The sequence below is a fragment of the Mesocricetus auratus genome, unplaced genomic scaffold (assembly GCF_017639785.1).
Source record: "Mesocricetus auratus isolate SY011 unplaced genomic scaffold, BCM_Maur_2.0 Super-Scaffold_100691, whole genome shotgun sequence".
NCBI lineage: Eukaryota > Metazoa > Chordata > Mammalia > Rodentia > Cricetidae > Mesocricetus > Mesocricetus auratus.
This window is the reverse complement of record NW_024429267.1, coordinates 43,589,828-43,609,974: the sequence shown is the minus strand read 5'-3', so window position 1 is coordinate 43,609,974 and position 20,147 is coordinate 43,589,828. Positions and strand designations below refer to the sequence as shown.

Sequence of the window (20,147 nt, the reverse complement as noted above, 5' to 3'; positions counted from 1 at the left end):
TTGGAGCATAATGTGTTGGTATGCGGTAAATTGGAATTGTAAATAATATGCAGTAACTACAAGTGACATTATAGCCATATGTGATTTATTATCAGCTAAGTTTAATGCTTTCACAACCAATACTTTATGGTTTTGTATTTTACTATTTCCTAAGTTCTTGCCTTGGCTTCTGGTCCGGAATTGGGACAGCTGACCTTCCTTGGCCTGGTAGGAATCATTGATCCTCCTAGAACTGGTGTGAAAGAAGCTGTTACAACACTTATTGCCTCAGGAGTTTCCATCAAAATGATTACTGGAGATTCACAGGAGACTGCAATTGCAATAGGTATAACCGAGCTGCTGCATTTTGGTTTTAATAGATTGATTAAAATACTGCAGTGCATTGTTTTATGAACATTAGCTACGAAAAATGTTTATATACTATTGTAATTATATAATGCCACTATTATTTCTTTTGTTTTTGCTCCAACTTATGAAGGTCATAGGCAAACAGGATTTTAGTTTAAAAAAATATTGAAAGCACGTGACAACTCATTATGAAATTGTGTGTATTCATTCACAAAAGGGTAGTTGACTTTTTTAGCTTTCTAATTCGCTTACTGACAGGTATAAAACACTAGGGATGTGAAAGGAATGATGAATTGAAGTTTTCCTTTTTAAGTATGACTTCATAGCACACTTGAAAATAAATGCTAAGAGGATACCTTTTGTATACTTCTTTTTCCTCATGAGGGATATATGGTTTGGAAGTTAGTGGTCATAACCTTCAGAAATGCCTTAGCAGAGAGAAGCCTGTTTCTTGTTCTTGGATCACAGGAAGTATAAACTCAACACATTTGCCAAGTCTGTGAACTCTGATTTTATTAATATGTGATAGGTCTGGACTAAAATTTTCAAATATTGTTACTGAAATGGGAGAATGGCTTTTCAACACATATTTTCATTTGTATGCAACTACATGACTGCATGAAACTAAATCTGTCACCAATTTTTCTGGCTTCAGTTACGTTGCTTATAGTGCATTCTGATTGTCATTAGAATTGAGCTGCTGAGCAGAAATCGACTAGTGTAGTTTTATTTTTTAGGGTTTTCTGACTTAGGGACAATTCTTTGTTCTTAAATATAAATAAAAACAAAATATTCAAGCAGAAAATTTCATACTCTCTATGAATTTCAGATAGTTTGTCTTACCAGTTGTTTTATGATTCCTTGATGCACTTTTTATCTTTAAAAAGGAATAAATGAAAAAATCATGTTAAATGAGCATAGTTTCAACTATCTCTTTAGGCAAAGCAATTTAATCGTATTTTTCTGTCTTGTTTTACTTTAGCCAGTCGTCTGGGATTGTATTCTAAAACTTCCCAGTCAGTGTCTGGAGAAGAAGTAGATACTATGGAAGTCCAGCAGCTTTCACAAATAGTACCAAAGGTAAGCCTACAAATAAATACTTGAGAGGCCTTATTGTAAACATCAGTCATTGCTTCTGTCTCAGGGAAACTTCTCTCTTACAAATGAGACATGTCTACCAAATTTGCTAGTCTAAATTCTGAAGTGCAATTTCCTTGAAGTAAATCACATTATTACTTATGGTGAAGTCGTTATGAAAACGTTGTAAGATCATTAACTGATAAAACTCTTATTTCCTATGAGGAAATTACTATAGTAATCTAGGACTTGTATGTGTAAATTAGAAGATAGAGAACAGTTAGTTGATATTACTTACACTTTAGTTTTGTTTTTATTTTAGCTTGAGTTTGTACTTTTTTTTTAATAACAAAATTGAGGTGTTGTTTTTAGACAGCAAAACATACCTGTTCTGGTTTATAGTTGGGAGTTTGGACAGATTCATGATGTCTTACAAACCTTGACACAATTAGGATGCAGAACAATTTCTTCCTACCCCTGAATTCTTTCATGATTTCTTGTATTCAGCTCGTCCTCTAGGTATAGAGCTTGGCAGCTGTGATTCATTTTCTGTTCCTATAGTGCCCTCTTTTATTGAATAAGATCATGTAGTATGAAGCTTTTGAATCTGATTTTTGATTCTTTGACACATAACGCATTGGAGAAGTCGGTTCGATGTGTTGCTGAGTGTGTCTTAATACCCTTTTTATTTTGTTCCCCCTTAAGTTGTTGAGCAGTGTTAGACTGTATGGGAGGACTTTGTGTCTCTAGTTCAAGGACAGTTGGGTCCTTTCAGTGTTTGTTGTCAGTGAATAAAGCTGTATTAGTTTCTTGGTAAAAGTTATGGGTAAATACTTGGATAATTTCTGAGTCATATGGTTTCATAAGAACTTCATTCCAGGTTGGATGACAAGATGGCATTGCCATTTGAAGCTTCCTTTAGCAGTGTGGGATGTTGTGTTGTCTTTAGTGATACTGTTGAGTGGTCATTTCCTTCTCTGCCTTCTCTTGGTATATAAGAAGGCTATTGTGATTTTTCATCTGCACTTCTCTCAAAAATTTCCAGTGTTAAGTTTCTTTTTTTATCCCGTGTACTGGTTTGCCATATTGTGGTCTTTGTTTACATAGTCTGAATATTTTTTTTAGAAAATCAGGTTATTATTTAATTCTGAGATTCTTTTCTTTTTACACATTGTGGCCCTTTTTTAGCCTTTTTTTTTTCTTTTTCTTTCTGGTGTGGCTACAGAGAAGTATTTAATTTGATGAAGTCTGGCTTATCAACCTTTACTTTCATGAATCATGTGTATGATCATGATTTCTTATTTAAGAGATCAGTCTAAGCTTGGATTACAGAAGATTTTTTTAGAAGTTTTATAGTTTGGGGTTATTTCATTTTGGCCAGTAATCATTTTGAGTTTTAAAATTTATATATATTGTTGTGGTCACAACTGGTTTTGTCATGCATGGTATTCATTTGTTCCAGCACCATCTGTTGAAAAGGGCTGATTGTTTGGCATTGGAATGCTTTTTAATCTTTGATTCTAATGCTTTTTGTAGCAAATTATAAGAAAAAATGACATTTCTGTTTGTATAACATAATAATTTCTATTTTCTCTTATATAAAATCAGTTTTATTATCTGAGTCTACTTCATGGAGGCTTTATAGAATCTTGTTGTCACATATATAAGGCATGTAGGAAGGTGTCCTCGTAAGAGTTGGACAGTGTTATTTATTTCATGCTGTTAATGTTTGTATGTATGTATTTATATGACCTTCAAAATAAGTATTTACCTGGCATTTATTTGGTTAGCAGTTTTAGCCATCTGTTGCCAGTAATAATAAAATGTACCACATTCTTTATCTCAGTTTATATTTAAAAGCTGCCTTTTCAGAATATGGAATTTCCTTAAATTGTCTCAACATCTTAACTTATGACTTTTCATAATATTTTTATGTTTTTTTCTGATTAGAAAAACATTTCAATAATAGCAAATACTTATTGTAGAAGAATTAAACAGTAAGGTACAATTCAAAAATGGTAGTAATGTAATCCAAACACTCAGAAGTTGTGTGCCCACAGAGTATTAGCACAATAAGTTAACCCACTATGACTTTAAAAATACACATTTAACAAAAACATAAATTGGACTTTATATTTCACCAGCTTAATAATTCATTTTATATAATCTCAGCATTTCACAAGCCATGAGTTTAGTACTAGAAAATAGGCCTTTAATGGCTATACTGTATTTTGTGTGGCTGCCTACTGTGCAGGAGTCTATGAACACCTGGTATATAGCCATTTTCTTAGTACCATTTTAGTTTATATATTTTTGCTGTGAATAACATTTTAATGATAACAGTAGCAACCAGGAGTACATATATTGCACATGTCTTATTTACTCTATAGTCACCTTGTAGAGGATGGATTATTTAAAATTTTTTCATCAATTAGACTTTTGTTAGCCCAAGTTTTTATTTTTAACAATAACTTAGGAAATAATACCTAGCCTATCTTTGCTATTTCTAGGGTTTTTTTTATTTTTTATTTTTTATTTTAATTTTAAATAGCTTGTTTTACATGTCATTCCCAGTTCCCTCTCCCTCCCCTCCTCCCGCACTCCCCTTTGCCCCCTCCCTCCCACCCTATTGCCAAATCCTTCCCCATAGGGGATATCTAGAGTCTGTCATTTTACTCTTGGTAGGGTCCAGGCACTCCCCTAGAGTCCAGGCTGAGAGAGCATCTCTCTTTGTGATATAGGCACACGAAGACAGTTTGTATACCAGGGATAGACACTGATCCACAGCTCAGGGCCCCATAGGTTGCCCAGGCCTTCTCACTGACACTCACATTTGGGGGGTCCAGATCAGTCCCATGCTGGCCTCCCCACTGTCGGTCTGGGGTCCAAGAGCTCTCCCCTGTTCAGTTCAGCTGTCTCTGCTGGTTTTGCCAGCCCATTCTTTGCCAATTTGCTTATCACTCCTCTCTCTCTGTCACTGGGTTCCTTGGGTTCAGTTCAGTGATTAATTGTGTGTTTGCCTCTGCTTCCATCAGTCACAGGATGAAGGCTCCCGGATGGTTATAGACATCAAGTTCATTATCAGGGATGGGCATTCGAGGTGGTCCCTCCACTATTGCTTAGCTTGCCAATTGGTGTTATCCCTTTAGATCACTCGAGGTCACTCTGGTGCCTGATCTGTCTTCGAACCTATGATTCCCACTTTCCCCCTCAACTTCCTGTTCCCCCATGACCAACTCTCTCTAACAGGTGGATATTTACTTTGCCCACTTTCAGTTTGATGTAGAACTGTCCTGTTGCTTTAAGAAATCCTTGATAGTTCAGTTACTTGTTCTTTATATTTTAAAAATGTAATGGTGTTGACTATTTCATAAGTAGCCTTTTTAGACTAAGCTATATAATTTGTTATTTCACCAAGCCCTGGATTGGGAGTTTGCTTACTATGAGTTTTTGTTTGCTTGATTTTAGAGACAAGGTTTCTCTGTATAACAGCCCAGGTAGTCCTGGAACTAGTTCTGTAGACCAGGCTGGCCTCAAACGCGCAGAGATTTTCCTGCCTCTACCTCCTGAGTGTTAGGATTTAAGATGTGCACCACACACCTTGCATATGATACTTTGAGTATATGATGGTGACATTCATTTTGAAAGGTGTCTTTGTTACTTCCATTTTGGACAATTATAAAGTTTGACTGATGTCTTAGAACCAGGGAGAGTGGGATGGCATTGGTACTGGAGCCCATGTCTGTTACTCATAAAGTTCACCATCTGTTATTTGTAGTTCTGAACATTACTGTACATGCAGCATCCAGATATAATTATTTTTGTAGACCAAATTCCTGCATCTGAAATGATTTGAACAAGGTTCAGTGCATTGAGAGACCTCTTAAAACTTACTACTGAACTGTCTTGTGAAATCTATAGATTTCAGTTTATATTTTTAGTCTGCACTATATGCAATGGTATTGAGTCCCTAGACTTTCAGCTGAACTTTCTTTATCTTCTAGTAAACTGATTGGGGATGTAGTTGCTAGCAAAACTGCACTGTTTTCTTCAGCCAGAATTGGAGTTTAATCAAACTTCAATCATTCCAATGTTATTGTCAGATCATCCAGGGCAGCATAAACATTTTCTTTGTTTGAGATTAAGGGGGAAAGTGTTTGCATACTTGGGTAGGAACTTATGTATGTATGTTACTTTACAGGCTTTTTATGAAAGAATAAATCCTATATTGGCCTCTCAGGGGCATGAGCTAGAGTGTACATTACTAAGTGATTATAAAATCTAAAGTTAATTAAATATTTCCCACTAGAGCTTTGTTCAGCCTTTTTTTTTTTTTTTTTTTTTTGAGATGCCAGCCTTGCATTTGCCTTTTCTAGTCTCCCGTCTATTTCTTTGACAAAATGTTAATATATTCTGGAAGCAAGCCTAAAAGGTATTTAGAGAAGGAAGAAGCAATTCCTTCTTTAGCCTGGACAGATGGCATCATCTCTCCTTTCCAAATAAACAGTGTGTTAATTGTAGCAGATACACTGGCACTATTCTAAAGAGACTTAAATAAAATAAAACCTAACCTTTGAAGTCAGTTTATTGAATTGGTTAAATCTATCCAACTTAAAAGAGGAATTGTGTAATACTATGGCTTTCTTATAGGCTCTTAATGTGTTTTTAAGTGAATCTGTTCTCCAAACACTAATGAATTTTTTAATGAGCTGGACTGTTTTTCTTCCTACTTTGTACCCACCGTTTATCTTGTGTTCATGTAAACCTCTGGCAACTGGCAGGTTTTGTTTCATCTGTTTTTGTTTCTGATTGATTTACAGAGCTGTTTTCTTAGTGTACAGATAAAGGTGTTCTAAATTACTAGCCTACTAGTTTTCCCACATCTTAACATCATATAATTGTTTGCCATTTCTGTATTTCATTCTCATAATTCTGTGAAATACATTCCAAATATTTCAGCATCTATGTGTGGAATTATTTCTTTACCTAGAACCAATTAGAAAGCTGTAACATGAAAAATAAATGACCCAGAGACTGATATTGGGGTTCAGGCTTCAAGCTGAATATCAGAAAAGCAAAGCAGCTGCCCACTAGCATCTTACCTCTACCTCAGGCTGAATTGGCTGGTTCTGTCTCCATGAGCTCTCACCAAGCCTCAGACTGTAAACTTTCCTCAGTGTGGCTGGAGAATGAATGCCTCTCTGAGACCTTGCTTCTGTCTTATATGTTTCCCTATTGTTGATATTAAAGATATGAGCTATCATTCTCTTTTAGACTGATTCATTCTTGTGTCCATCTGGGTGGCCTTGAACTCAGAGAGATCTGTCTACCTCTTAATCCTGAGTCCTAGGATTAAAGGTGTGTACCACCACCTCCTAGCTTCTGGCTGCTGGGATTAAAGGTGTATGTATGACTTCTATAGCTTGTGGCTGACTTTGCTTTCTGAATCCTCAGTCAAGCTTTTATAAATCATAAATACTATATCTCCACAGAAAACAATATGGAAGCTCAGAGTTGTGCCTGCTTTGAGAAGTAGACCTGAGAATTCTTAGCATTTTCCATTTGTGATTTATCTTAGAATATATAGAACTGAGTATCCTTGTTCATCTTTGTTTTCTGTTTTATTATTTGTACTTCTGTTTGTTTACTCAGTCTGTTAACAAATCCTCACAATCCTGGTTCGTGTATTGTTTCATTTTCTCTAGGTCACATATTTTTATTTAACCACCTACAGTTTATCTGTTATATCAGAAGGAAATTTCCTAGAAGATTTGAGGACTTTGGGAGGTTATTCTGATCTCCCTAATCTCTTCATTAACCTCTGCTTTAATGATTTTCTATTTTCTCCCTAACTTCCTATCTCCATCACACCTTGTCAGTTTATGTCTGTCTAAAGTACCATGAATGTTGACCACAAATCCAGTACCTAGAGCTATGCTAAGAAGAGTGAAATGCCCTTGCAAAGTCCTGAAAATGTGGAGGCCTTTTGTGGAGTTTTCTTTGTTTTTGTCATCCCCAGTATTTCCCTGTATTCTTTTCATTTATAATGTAGCTTCCCACTATCCTGTCCTCCTGTCTCCTCACGTTCTCCTTCCAATCTGTAGTGGTTGTGTGTTGTTCACTGCTACTCCTTTTGCTAGACTGAGAAACAAGTAATAAAATCAAAAGATTATTTATGCAATGAATTTGATTATCTCCAAGTTTGGTTTAAGTTGTGAGATAGTGATACACTTCACGTTCTAGTAATTTGTTCGTGTAGGGTGCAATTTCTCTATACCTTAATTTTACAACCACTAAATTTCAGTGTTGTTACTCAGCAAGATTAACTCACTCTGGTGCTTTAAGAACAAGTTTGACTCTGTGTGGAGATATGTACCACATGTAAAAGACCAAGTAATCATTGCCAGTTTGGTTTGTGAGATTGATTTGCTTGGTCTGAAAATGGCTGCTTCTATTTTTGAGATACAATAAGAAGCTTTGAAGTATTAAATTCTTATAATAAGTAATAGATATATTGCACATTAATAAATGTGCTAATATATATAAAGGAGTGCATCTTCCATCAAAGAGTTGGTGGCTTTTCTTTTTTGGTAACCCAGAATAATTATAGAGAGGTGTCTTACCAAGTTTGAAAGTGATTATGTGGAACTAAGGCACAGCATAGTACATTAGTACTCATCACCAGTCTTTATTGAAATATAGTGTCTATTCTATAGCTTTTCTGAAACATTTAACATTGCATTTCAGTGCAACATATGCTTCCTGATTAATTTAGGAATAATTAGAATTTTTTACATAGGTGGGTACAAGTATGTTTTGAGTATATATGTGGCTTAGTTTTCTTTGAACATTTAAGTGTTACAGGGAGCCCACTAGTAGTGATTTCTCAGACACTGTTTATAGCCATTTGGAAGACTTTACTCAAGGATTTGTGACCTAAGTATAGTGCCAAGTGTTTAGGGTTGGGGGTTTTAAGGCAAAAACCACATCCTGGTATCTTGCTTGGCAGCTGCTGGAGTAGCTTTTGTGCATGCAAGCAGTTTAACAGAAGTGAAGATAAGCAGTTAGCTGGAGAAGGGCTTGCATAAGCAGGCAGTTTAACAAGCTAAGTTAGCTGGGGCATCTTGACCTTAGAATACTAGAATAGAGTTGGATACTTTTCCATGGGAGTCTCCATCAATGGATCAAATTCTAGTTAAACCTAAAATGACCTTAGCAAGAATACAAGATGGAGGAACCTATCTATGCTTTGTCTCCAAATATGCATCATGTGATTCCTGGGCCCACAGGACATGGGGCATAATCAGTAATCCACAGCTAAACACTGAACTGAACTCCTGGAACCCAGTGACAGAGGGAAGAGTGATGAGCAAATGGGTAAAGAATGGGCTGGCGAAACTAGTTGAATCATTTCTCTAAGGAAATAATGTCCTCTTGTTTTAAGATTTTAAAAATAGGAACCTGGAGCTTTTTGTATGATAATACCAAGATTCATTCTGTTGTTTATTCATTTAGCAAATACTTCGAAAGCACTGAAGATGTGGGACAAAAACCTTTGTTTTCGTGGATCTTACGTTTCAAAGTTAATAAAATCATAACAAGAGGGATGAGTGCTCTAATGCACCAAGATAAGATTGAAACTTTAAGATAGCATGACAACCATGAGACTAATATAGGAGGGGGAGAAAAAGGGGAAGGAGAAGGAAACTGAGCTGGAAGGGCATGGAATATGAGTCCTCACTCTTACTTAAATGTCAGGGGAAAATGAGAGGGAAGAATTTTAAGAATTTCTGGGGTGGTGATCTCAAGTAGGTGAGATGGGATTATTAGTCCATGTATAGTAAAATACTAGGAGGGTTGGTTCTGGATATGTAGTAGGTGGCAGGGTTTGAAGTATTTTCTTTGAAGTAGGAAATAAGGTTGTCAACTGAGAGCAAGAGTGGAGGAGGGGTCAGACTGGAGAAGTCAGGAGAGAAATCGAACATGAGGTAATCCTCCAGGAGTGTAGAGAAGAAAATAATGTGTTGTGTGGATATAAGAAACACTATGAGCCGGGCGGTGGTGGCGCTTGCCTTTAATCCCAGCACTCGGGAGGCAGAGGCAGGCGGATCTCTGTGAGTTTGAGGCTGGGCTGGACCGACAGCCTCCAAAACAATACAGAGAAACCCTGTCTCGTGAAAACTTAAAAAAAAAAAAAAAAGAAAAGAAAGAAACACTATGACTTTTACATACTGGGAAGATTGACCGTGATGCTTAAATTGAGATGTTTATGAAATGAGAGTTTGGAAGATTTGGAACATGAATGCTTACTATTAGTGAGAAGTATGGAATCATGTGACATTTATAATTGTGGTTTATGAAGGAGGATGGGGTCATGCCATGCATCTCCTCTTCTTCACTTCCCCACTGGAACTGTGAAAAGAGCTATAAGGTCTGGTGGTATTTTCTAGAAAACTTAGGCTAAAATAAGGTGAAAGTTAAAGATACAAGATACACTATTCTGGCTGGCATGGGCATAGTGAGAGGATTACACAGATGAATTATGAAGAAATTAGTTGTGGTTGGAGAAATTTGACCATTAAGCAGCTTTGAATTACAGTTGAAGAGAGGCTTGTGAATTATTCCAAATCAAGAATGAACACCTACATGGCACTGTAGAAATGGTTCCTCAGACATTTGGAAGCAGCTGTTCTTCTCTGGGACTTACCAAAGAGAAAAGCTGTTCATATGGTACACTAGTATCTTGAAGATACAAATAAAGAAAAAAATTCTTCCTTTTTCATTTCTGAAATACTCCAAAAATAAAGCTGTTTCTCTTCATAGCTTTAACCTAATTGTATAAATTAGGTTATGACTTGTTTAGGTTATGTGTTTCCTATGGTGAATATATACCCTTTTCTTTGGTAAAGGTTGAATCCCTGCATAAAGTGGGTATATGTCATTGACTAATTTCAACCTTTGTGCCAAACTAAGTTGTTAAAAATGTCATTACTTGGAAACACTGCTACTTGTTAATATTGGAGATTTTTAGTGTATCTGTGTTTTAACAGGTTGCAGTATTTTATAGAGCAAGCCCAAGACACAAGATGAAAATTATTAAGGTAGGTGTCTGAAAACCAAATTATCTTAAATTTTCTTTACAAAATGTTTGCTACTTTGTCTTTTCGTTACAAAAAGTATTGATAGAATAGCAAAGTTTTAAGTATCATGAGACAAAACAGGTATAATCTGTAAGAGCTTGACAGAGAAACAGAAGAGTTTAGTTGGCATAGAAAGACATAGAAGAAACCTATAAAGTATTTTCCAGTACAGCTTCTTTAGAGAGTGTGGAAGTGTATTCTGACACTTCCATAGCTAAATCATCCCAACGTGAAGAGTGAGAGACACGGTGTGAATGTAAGAAAGGTGTTTTATGAGTGTGAACAGTATCAAGAAGGCTTATTATTTCCATGAGTTCATTAACAAAGCTGTTTTCATTAGATAGCATGCACCAAAAATAAGTGAGCAGTGTGTTGCTCACCAATACCACTTGCATGTCAACAGACATTAGTAGTATTCAGCTCTACCTGGTGTCATATATCATGATGCATTATTGACTGGAATATTTTTAGGTACTATTTGGTATGTAAATCAACTGAAATTGTATCCAACAGTTGATAGCAGATTTCATTATTACATATAGTAGCCAGACATTGTATAGTTGAGAGCTTCTGAGTTTTGAGGTTGTTGACATTTTATGGTGTGTTATTTGTAGCTGGAAATGATAGGGCTCTCCTGAGTATTTAAGAATGTTTAGTATTATACTTAACCCCTACATAGTAGATGCCAGTGCCAGTGCCATCCTACAACTCAAGACAGTCAAAATGCCACCCAACATTGTTAGATGTTCTCTGGAAAACAAAATACCCCTAGTTACAAACCATTGTATAGTTAGTTGACTGTCACATTTCAAATCAACTGTTCTCTTGGATGAGAATGGTAGTAACAATATTTTGGAACTTTATTTTATAAAGACTTTCATGTATTGGAGTTGACTGAAAAGTGAGGTTATATATTTTTTGTAGTCTTAATTATGTGGAAAATGGTTAGTAATAATTAGTTATCCCATTATTTGATTTATAAAAATCAGAACAGTTCTCTCTGTTCTATTTTGATGCCCCTCTTTAGTCTCTACAGAAGAATGGGTCAGTTGTAGCCATGACAGGAGATGGAGTAAATGATGCAGTTGCTCTGAAGGCTGCAGACATTGGAGTTGCAATGGGCCAGACTGGCACTGATGTTTGCAAAGAGGCTGCAGATATGATCTTGGTGGATGATGATTTTCAAACCATAATGTAAGACATTTGTTTTCCTTTCCTTCATGCATCTCACCTTCAGATAATTGAGCTTGAAAAGAATTAGCAGGATTGGGCATATTAAAACATAGTTTTTGGATAATGTTGTTTTATGTAACTCAAGAGAAAATTATTTATGTGAATGGAACAAACATAGTAAATGACAAGTCTGTTCGTTTAAGAAATATTTATTGAATGCCAGTTACATGTCATGTTTTCTGTTCATAGAATGATGGCAAACAGTGACCCTTTTTCCAGAGTCTGTTTTAGTTAAATCGAGCTGATGGGAGACATGTATGCAGCATTAAAAGTCACACTCATGAATATTTTCTTATATTAGCGTTCTTGTTGCCCTCATTTTATGATAGAGTCTTAGCTCTGAATACCTTTGGTAGTCCATGTTTTCAGTTGATTGAAATTCCAGTGTAATGCCAGTGGTAGAAGTCATATGACTCTCACTTTCCGTTACCCGTTGAATGATCTGAGTTCTAGGACAGCCAGGGCTCTACATTGATGCTCTAGCTTGGAAAACCAAAAGGAAAGAAAAGAAAAGAAAAATTTCCATTCTTCCCAATGTTTCTAACAATATATTTTTTTGAAAGTGCTAATTGTCATTTAGTTGTAAACTTTGTTTCAAAATGTTTTAATATAAGCATATTTTATATGATAGTTTCTTACTTCTTTATTTTTAAATTTCAGGTCTGCAATTGAGGAGGGTAAAGGCATTTATAATAATATTAAAAATTTTGTTAGATTTCAACTGAGCACGTAAGTTTGCAAGAACTTTTGCCCATGAGTCTTATAAATTAATTGAGCAGTAAAACTTCTGTCTATATTCTTGAAGATTACTTATAAGTGGTTTTCTTAAAAAATGCATTAATAGCTATGAACATACTGTTTAGGTCACACTAGATATTATTAACCATAGGAATATATAAATAATAGGTACATAATTTGCCATTTAGCCAAAAGGTTGAGAAACAATATGATGCCATTTTTATATAAGTTAGTGGGATCTTGGCATTTGAAGGGAATCCCGCATCCAGTTCCCACAAACACTGAAAGATGCTAGCATAAACCTTTGGGATTTGTTTGATTGCTTTGGAAATCTAAAGGGGGACATGTAAATTTCAGTAATGTTTTTTGGTTATCTTTTTCTAAAAATAGGATAGGTTTTTTTCTAGTTAAAAAGTTGTTAAATATTTCTGAAGCTTTTTTTTTTTGTAGGTTTATAAACTCTTCCTTTCATCTGGGCTTAGTGGTACATAATGCTGTAATCCCAGCATTCTAGAAGGCCGAGGCAGGAAAATACCACAGAGCTGGTCTGTATTTAAGGAGAGCCTCTACCAGGGTTAGGAGATCTTTGTATTTTGTTAGCTAAGCATTTAAAACAAAACAAAACAAACAAACAAACCTTTGTTAAAATACTCTTACCTTGCCTGACAGGTGGCTCTCACTTTTGATTCTAGCACCTGGCAGATGGAGTAGATTGTTGTTTGAGCCAGCCCAATCTATAGAGCAAGACCTGGGCTGCAGAATCAGATTCCCATTCAAAAAACACTTCTTAGCTTCTTAACAAAATATTTATATGAGTGAAGCATAGGGCAGTTGAATTAACAGGATTATTTTAAAATGTGTAGAACATGATTTTTTTTCTCTTTTATATAGTGAATGTGTTCATGGATGTCCCATATCTGTGTGTACGTGTATGTGCTTGTATGTGGAGCCCTGATGTTGACATTGCATGTTTTTCTTAAGTCATCTCCTACCTTAATTTTTGTTAACATGTCTTCACTGAACCCCAGGCTCACTGATTAGTCAGACTGGCTACCCAGCAAGCTTCTGGGACCTTCCTGTCTCTGTGTCCTCAGTACTGGGATTACAGGTGTACACCATTGTCCCTAACTTTTCACTTTGTTTCTGAAGATCTAAACTCATGCTCATTACTCAGAAAGTATTTCACCAACTGAGCTGGTTCCCCAGTCCCAGTAACATGAGGCTTACTTGCTAGTAAAATGTATAAAATTTATTGTGCTAATGTTTAAATGACTCTTTTTCAACAGGAGTATAGCAGCATTAACTTTAATCTCATTGGCTACGTTAATGAACTTTCCTAACCCTCTCAATGCAATGCAGATTTTGTGGATCAATATTATTATGGATGGACCCCCAGCTCAGAGGTAAGTGTTTCTTCATGGATGAGCTGAAAAGAGAAGGCAGGTGTGAATAAGACCTATCAAACCTTTGTCATGTACAATTTTTCATCACCATGCTTTGTAGGAGTCAATGCCACAAAGCTACCCGCCCAACAGGGCGGGGTCAAGGTAGAGATAAAAGGAAGTGAAAGGAAAAGGGGCTTCCCCTTTTTTCTGCTGGAAGCCAGCCACGCTTCTGACTCCCAGCTTGTGCGACTCTCTCTCTCTCTGGTAAATAAATATATTGTTTTCCCTATAGAGTATCGAGTATTGCTATAATGCTTCTTATGAATTGTCATGTGTTGCATATTATTCATTCTCTTTGATTGTCCATTCATTCAGCATAGATCTGATTGTTTACACTGTGTGAGGTACCAGCATTTGGGTAAGAACAGGGAAAAAATTGCAATTCTTTCTTGTCCTCAGGACATAAGCTGAGTTGTAAGAACTGTATATAATGGGAAAACTTCGCGTAGTCAGTTTGAACACATTAACAATAAGCTTGGTCACTTCTAATGCACTGGTGTTGCACTAAGGGAAGGAGTTAAAGATACCCCTGCCCCTGCTCATTTAATTGTTATTTAACCAAGAGCAAGTCAGTATTAAAATTCTCTGCTTCACGTTCCCTGTGTTTTCTGTTTTATGACTGATGTATGAATCTGAGAATCTATGCCTACCCGAAGGCTGTGTATCTGTGTCTGTCTGTTGTATCTGTCACTAATAAAGGGCTCTTTTATTGAACAGCACAGGAAGCATTGCAATTTTAACTAGACTTTTACACAGAATTAAGTCACTGACTCCAATTGACCCAGACAATAAACAAACATCATCAAGCAATATCCTAATGCTGTGCCCATCACTTAAGGATATCCATTTTATAAGGTCACTTTCAGCCTATTTGCTATTTTCAGCAAATGATTATAGCATACATGAAAACATATATGTGCTACTCTGTGTCAGGGGTATGGAAAAGTATGTAACTTAAAATTACAGCTATGTATTAGCTCAGACTGTAAAAGTTGATTACATGGGAAGTGCAAGGCAAGATTGGTTTTGTTAGTATTCTCTTAAACACAGGTTATACATGCTGAGTTCATAGTAGGATAACAGTTGTTAAAAGACCTACCTCGAGGTGTATTATTAACTCTGCTGAGGTAAAAGTTAGTAAAAGTCCCAGGCTCTTAGTATGTAAGAGATGCTTTCATAATACTGCATCAACACCATCTCTGAGCTGTGTATCTGAATTCTGTTTAAGAGCCTTGCTGAAATACTTGTTTAAAGATTTCAGTGTTTTTTAGTTTTATTAGTATGGTAATTGAATGATACCTATCATAGTTATCTCAATAAATCCTCCTAATCAGAGATATCCTTGCATGAACTAATATTGTTTCCTTGGTATGTTATGGATATGAAAAATCAATTTATATGTAAATAAAACTGTGTTTTTTTTAAAGTTGGCTATCAATTAGTTGTCTGCCACACCTTGCCAAAAGCATAAGCGTTGTAAGAGTTTAGAAAATGACAAAATCAGTAGTCTTCCTTGCCCTCATTTCGCTTTTTCCTTCTTTCTGCTAGTAGTTAGTACCACAGACATAGACCATCATGTCCAGCAGTGATAGTTTTCAAGTAATCATGTATAATGTTTTCTTTATGATTCTACATTTTGTTTTCAAAAGAAAGCATTTAGTTTCCTATATAATTGAAGCTAGTTTGATTGTGAAAGTAAATGTAAACATTTCAAAGTACTTTGTTCTTCTTGTTTTTAAGCCTTGGAGTAGAGCCAGTGGATAAAGATGTCATTCGCAAACCTCCTCGAAACTGGAAGGACAGCATTTTGACAAAAAATTTGATACTTAAAATACTTGTTTCATCAATAATCATTGTTTGTGGGACTTTGTTTGTCTTCTGGCGAGAGGTATATTCACTGGATAAACTGCTGAGTTATCATGTATCTGTGTATTAGGATTCATAGTTATTTTGATGTCTTGTACAGAATAGTTGGCAAGTGAAGAGTCTTCTGAGTGGAAAAATACAGGTTAAGGGAATGTATCCTTAAGTTGTTAAGTGTAAAGTGTCATGTTCATGGAGGTTTGGGAGAATCAGAAAACAAAGTCCGTGCATAGTTGTGTTAAAATAGTACTGGTATCTTAATTCCTGACACCTATCATGAGATTTTAAAAAATTTTCATATAGACTATATTTATTCAGTTGATGGTTTGTAGAAAATTCAGATAGCTTGTGTCATGTTTATACTGAAGCCATTTCATTTTAAAAGCATGCAATGTTCATTCATTTTATTTATTTAAGGGAAAAAAAAGTCATTTTGTGTTTCTTCTTGGCAGCTTCGAGACAATGTGATAACACCACGAGACACAACAATGACTTTCACTTGCTTTGTGTTTTTTGACATGTTCAATGCACTAAGTTCCAGATCTCAGGTATGCTTCTATGGTCTCACCTAATTCACCTTTTTGAGAAGAACACTTTTATAAGAAGTAGATAGCGATTATGATATTTTAGTTTTGATTTTTGTATCCACAGATTACAATGCCATACATCTTTCTTTAAAGATATGCTATGGTCCACAGTATGGATGCAATGTTTGATCTTAGTGGGGACCCAATTTTTCTTCAATTATGAGCTGATGTTATCCCAGAGTGTTTTGGAAGACCACCAAGAGACCATATCTGTTGCAAAGGCAAAGATTCTTTTAATATTAGCGAGTTTGAAACTGGGTCTCTCGTCTATCCAACGCAGAGGTGGACAAGAGACCCAGAGTAGCAGTGGAGTAGGGTCTGTATTGGGGATAAAGCAGGGGAGGATCTAGGGACTGTATATTGCGTAGGAGCAGACTCAGGATTGGTGTACCTCCAAACTGGAGACACCTGTCTTTGGTAATTGGTTAGTTGCAGGGAGGTTGCTATCTCTTTGGCAGTTGCTGTGGTTACTTCCATCTTTACCAAGGAAGTGCCCTCAGCTCCTAATTGGTTCCTGACCATATAGGGGATATCTCTTGAGTCCCTTTTTAGCATTGAGAGCAAGGACAGGGGCTCTGTACACGGTCAGGGGCACAACACATCCTGCCATATCCTGTTGTGTCAGACCCCTGCATTCTGGTGGGTCATTTCTACTGCCTTTCATGGACAAGTGTCTGGATTCTTTGGACTCCTCACTATAGCTATAGGATAGATTTAGGATAACATCTATTTTAGGGTGTCTATAAAACACCATGACCAAAAACCAAGTTGGGGAAGAAAGGGCCTATTTATCTTGCACTTCCACGTTTTTTTGTTCATCACTGAAGGAAATCAGGACAGGAACTGAAGCAGGGCAGGATCCTGGAGGCAGGAGCTGATGCAGAGGCCATGAGGTAGTGGGGGCTGCTGTTTACTGCTTTGCTTTCCATGGCTTGCCTAGCCTGCTTCCTTATAGGACTAACCGTCCAGGGATGGCACTACCTATAATGGGCTTGTTCCCTCCCTCATTGATCACTAATTGAGAAAATAGGTTACAGCTGTATCTCATGGAGGCATTTCCTCGATTGAGGCTCCTTCCTCTCTGATGATATGAGCTTATGTCAAATTGACACACAATACCAGCCAGTACATCAGCCAGTACAACATCTGAACGTAGGACAAACCTCATGGGGCTGTAAAGATGATGTTAGTCTCATTTTAGAAAGCCTCGTCAGAAGGGCAGTATGTTCCTCCTCCAAATCTCTATTGTGTCAAAGTTTAAGATTCTTTTTTCTTCCTGGGTTGTACATTAAGCTGTGTTGCATTTTGATAGAAAATAATGTGCTACTACCAGAACTTGCGGTACTTTGTTCGAACATAATGTCCTTGAAAACTAGTTCTGTTTGCATGGGCATTCACTGCATTTTCAAAGTACTTTATATACTCTGATTTCTTTTTGGCTTCTAGAAGTCTATTACTCTTTGAAGACCTTTATCCTTTACGAGTCTTTGACCATATTTGTTAGCATCTATCATACTAGAACTTTCCAAGTGCAATGATTTGTCACTAATTTAGACGATTTTTTTTTAGAAAGTAGTACTTGTGTTATATAAAAGGTGTTTTACTTTTTTATACACATGCAATTAGGTGAATGGTTACAAAAGATTTCACAAAATATGAATAACATTTATTATTTGCTGTCTTAGTGTTCTGTTGCTGTGAAGAGACACCATGACCAAGGCAGCTCTTAGGAAACATTTAGTTCGGGGCTTGGCTTCAGTTTCAGAATTAGTTCATTGTTAATCATGACAGAGAGCATGGTGGCAGGCATGGGACTGGAGAAGTCGCTGAAGTTTCGTCTTAATCTATAAACAGAGAGGAAGAGAGCCCACCTCCAGTGACACACTTCTCCCGCAAAGCCACACCTCCTAATCCTTCTGAAGTAGTGCCACTCTGGTGACTAAGGAGTCAAGTACATGAGCCTATGGGGCCATTCTTAGTTAAAGCACTATGAGTACTATTTTTCTTTTTAAGGACTCATAATTGATGCTTCTTAATAAGTGCCCTCCTTCTGCTTTTGTTTTTTTTGAGATGATGCTCTCACTGTGTATCTTTTTAAAATTTTTTTTTAATTTTTTGAGTCTTTCATTGAAACCAGAACTCACAGATTAGTGACACTGGCTGACCAGTGAGCCCCTGAGATCTCCTTGTCTCCACCTGGCAGGGCAGGCTGAGGTTATAGCCAATACTGTCTTTCTTGGCTTTTCACATTGGTGCAGGAGATCTGAACTCCCCAGGCTGCAATTATTTTTCTTTAATTTTAATTAAAATATAATTAGATCATTTTCCCCCTTTCCATTCCTCCCTCTATACTCTCCTATGTACTCCTCCTCCAGTCCTTCATATCCTTCTACTCCCTTTCAAATTGGCCTCTTTTTATTGGCTATTATTGTTGTGTACATATAGATAAAGATACATAAACATAACCTGCTATGTTTGAGAATTTCATGTATTCATATGTGTTTTGGTCAGATCTGCTTCTTAGTCTCTCTCTTTTCCAAATCCTTCCTTATTCTCCCCCCACACACTTTATTTGCTTTTTTTTTTTTAATACTCGTTGAGTCTGCTTAGGGTTGCCCATATATGCATGGCTATAGGACCATCTTACTTGAGCATGGTTAGTTTCTCAGGAGCTATATCTGAAGAAAATTTACTTTCCCCAAGGAGCCATCAGTTGCCAGTAGCTAGGGTTGGGACTTCAAGAACCCTTCTGTCCATGCTGAGGTTTACCTGGCTAGATCTTGTACATGCAGTCAGATTTGCTTGTGAGTGCATGTGTGCAATCCCTGATATGTATGCAGCAGCCCTGTCATATCCAGCAAATGCTGTTTTGCTGCAGATATCCATTACTTTTGGTTCTTATAATCTTTTTGCCCCCCAAACTCTTTATTGATGAATAAAAGTTGGATTAGAATTCATCCTTAGTCTATATGGATTTTACAAAATAAAAAGTTAGGACATTTTGTAGTGTTGGTATGATAGAATTCAGTGATAACTGATTATTCAAAATTGAACGAAGTATAGTCATGGTGCCATTTCTATGACTGTGGTGGGATAATTAGAGCTCTCTGTTTTGCCAACAGACCAAGTCTGTGTTTGAGATCGGACTCTGCAGTAATAAGATGTTTTGCTACGCAGTTCTTGGATCCATCATGGGACAGTTACTTGTTATTTACTTCCCTCCACTTCAGAAGGTTTTTCAGACCGAGAGCCTAAGTATACTGGGTAAAGAAAATGCTGTCTCTGACAGTAGATGACTGTTGTATTTTCTAATGTGTTTGTCATAATAAAAAGTTCTTTAAAAAATGGGAAATAGAAAACCAACTGACTTGTAACAAAAGGTCTTTTATGTTTGAATTTCAGGACATTCAGGGGAAAACTCATTTTCATTGACCCGCTCCACTCTTTATGTATTACCAGTTGTTATAAAATCGTGTTTGGTGATTTTGAAATACAGCAATTCACAAAACCTGTTATAGGTTAATTTTAGTTTATAATATTTAAAAAAATATGGACATTTCTTTCATGAAACAATAAAACTATATTTAAGCTCATATAAAATCAAATCAAATTGTTTTTACAACTTAATCATTTTTAAATACACTTAGTATTTCACCATTTGTATTAGCACATTCTTATTCATGAAATCTTAGTCTGATCCAGGAGACATTAATTTT

At 36.3% G+C, this 20,147-nt stretch overlaps 1 protein-coding gene across 3 annotated transcripts in view; it reads left to right on the top strand.

Annotated features, from left to right (window-relative positions):
• Positions 1 to 20,147, top strand: part of Atp2c1 (ATPase secretory pathway Ca2+ transporting 1) — a 90,999-nt gene that overhangs the window by 67,041 nt on the left and 3,811 nt on the right. For all 3 annotated transcript variants that reach the window (XM_005074840.4, XM_040739893.1, XM_040739892.1), the window contains 9 exons: positions 155 to 325; positions 1,331 to 1,428; positions 10,476 to 10,526; positions 11,593 to 11,759; positions 12,459 to 12,527; positions 13,823 to 13,939; positions 15,722 to 15,869; positions 16,297 to 16,392; positions 19,554 to 19,695. In XM_005074840.4, the coding sequence (XP_005074897.2) occupies positions 155 to 325; positions 1,331 to 1,428; positions 10,476 to 10,526; positions 11,593 to 11,759; positions 12,459 to 12,527; positions 13,823 to 13,939; positions 15,722 to 15,869; positions 16,297 to 16,392; positions 19,554 to 19,695 (1,059 nt within the window). The remainder of the gene's footprint in view (positions 1 to 154; positions 326 to 1,330; positions 1,429 to 10,475; positions 10,527 to 11,592; positions 11,760 to 12,458; positions 12,528 to 13,822; positions 13,940 to 15,721; positions 15,870 to 16,296; positions 16,393 to 19,553; positions 19,696 to 20,147) is intronic.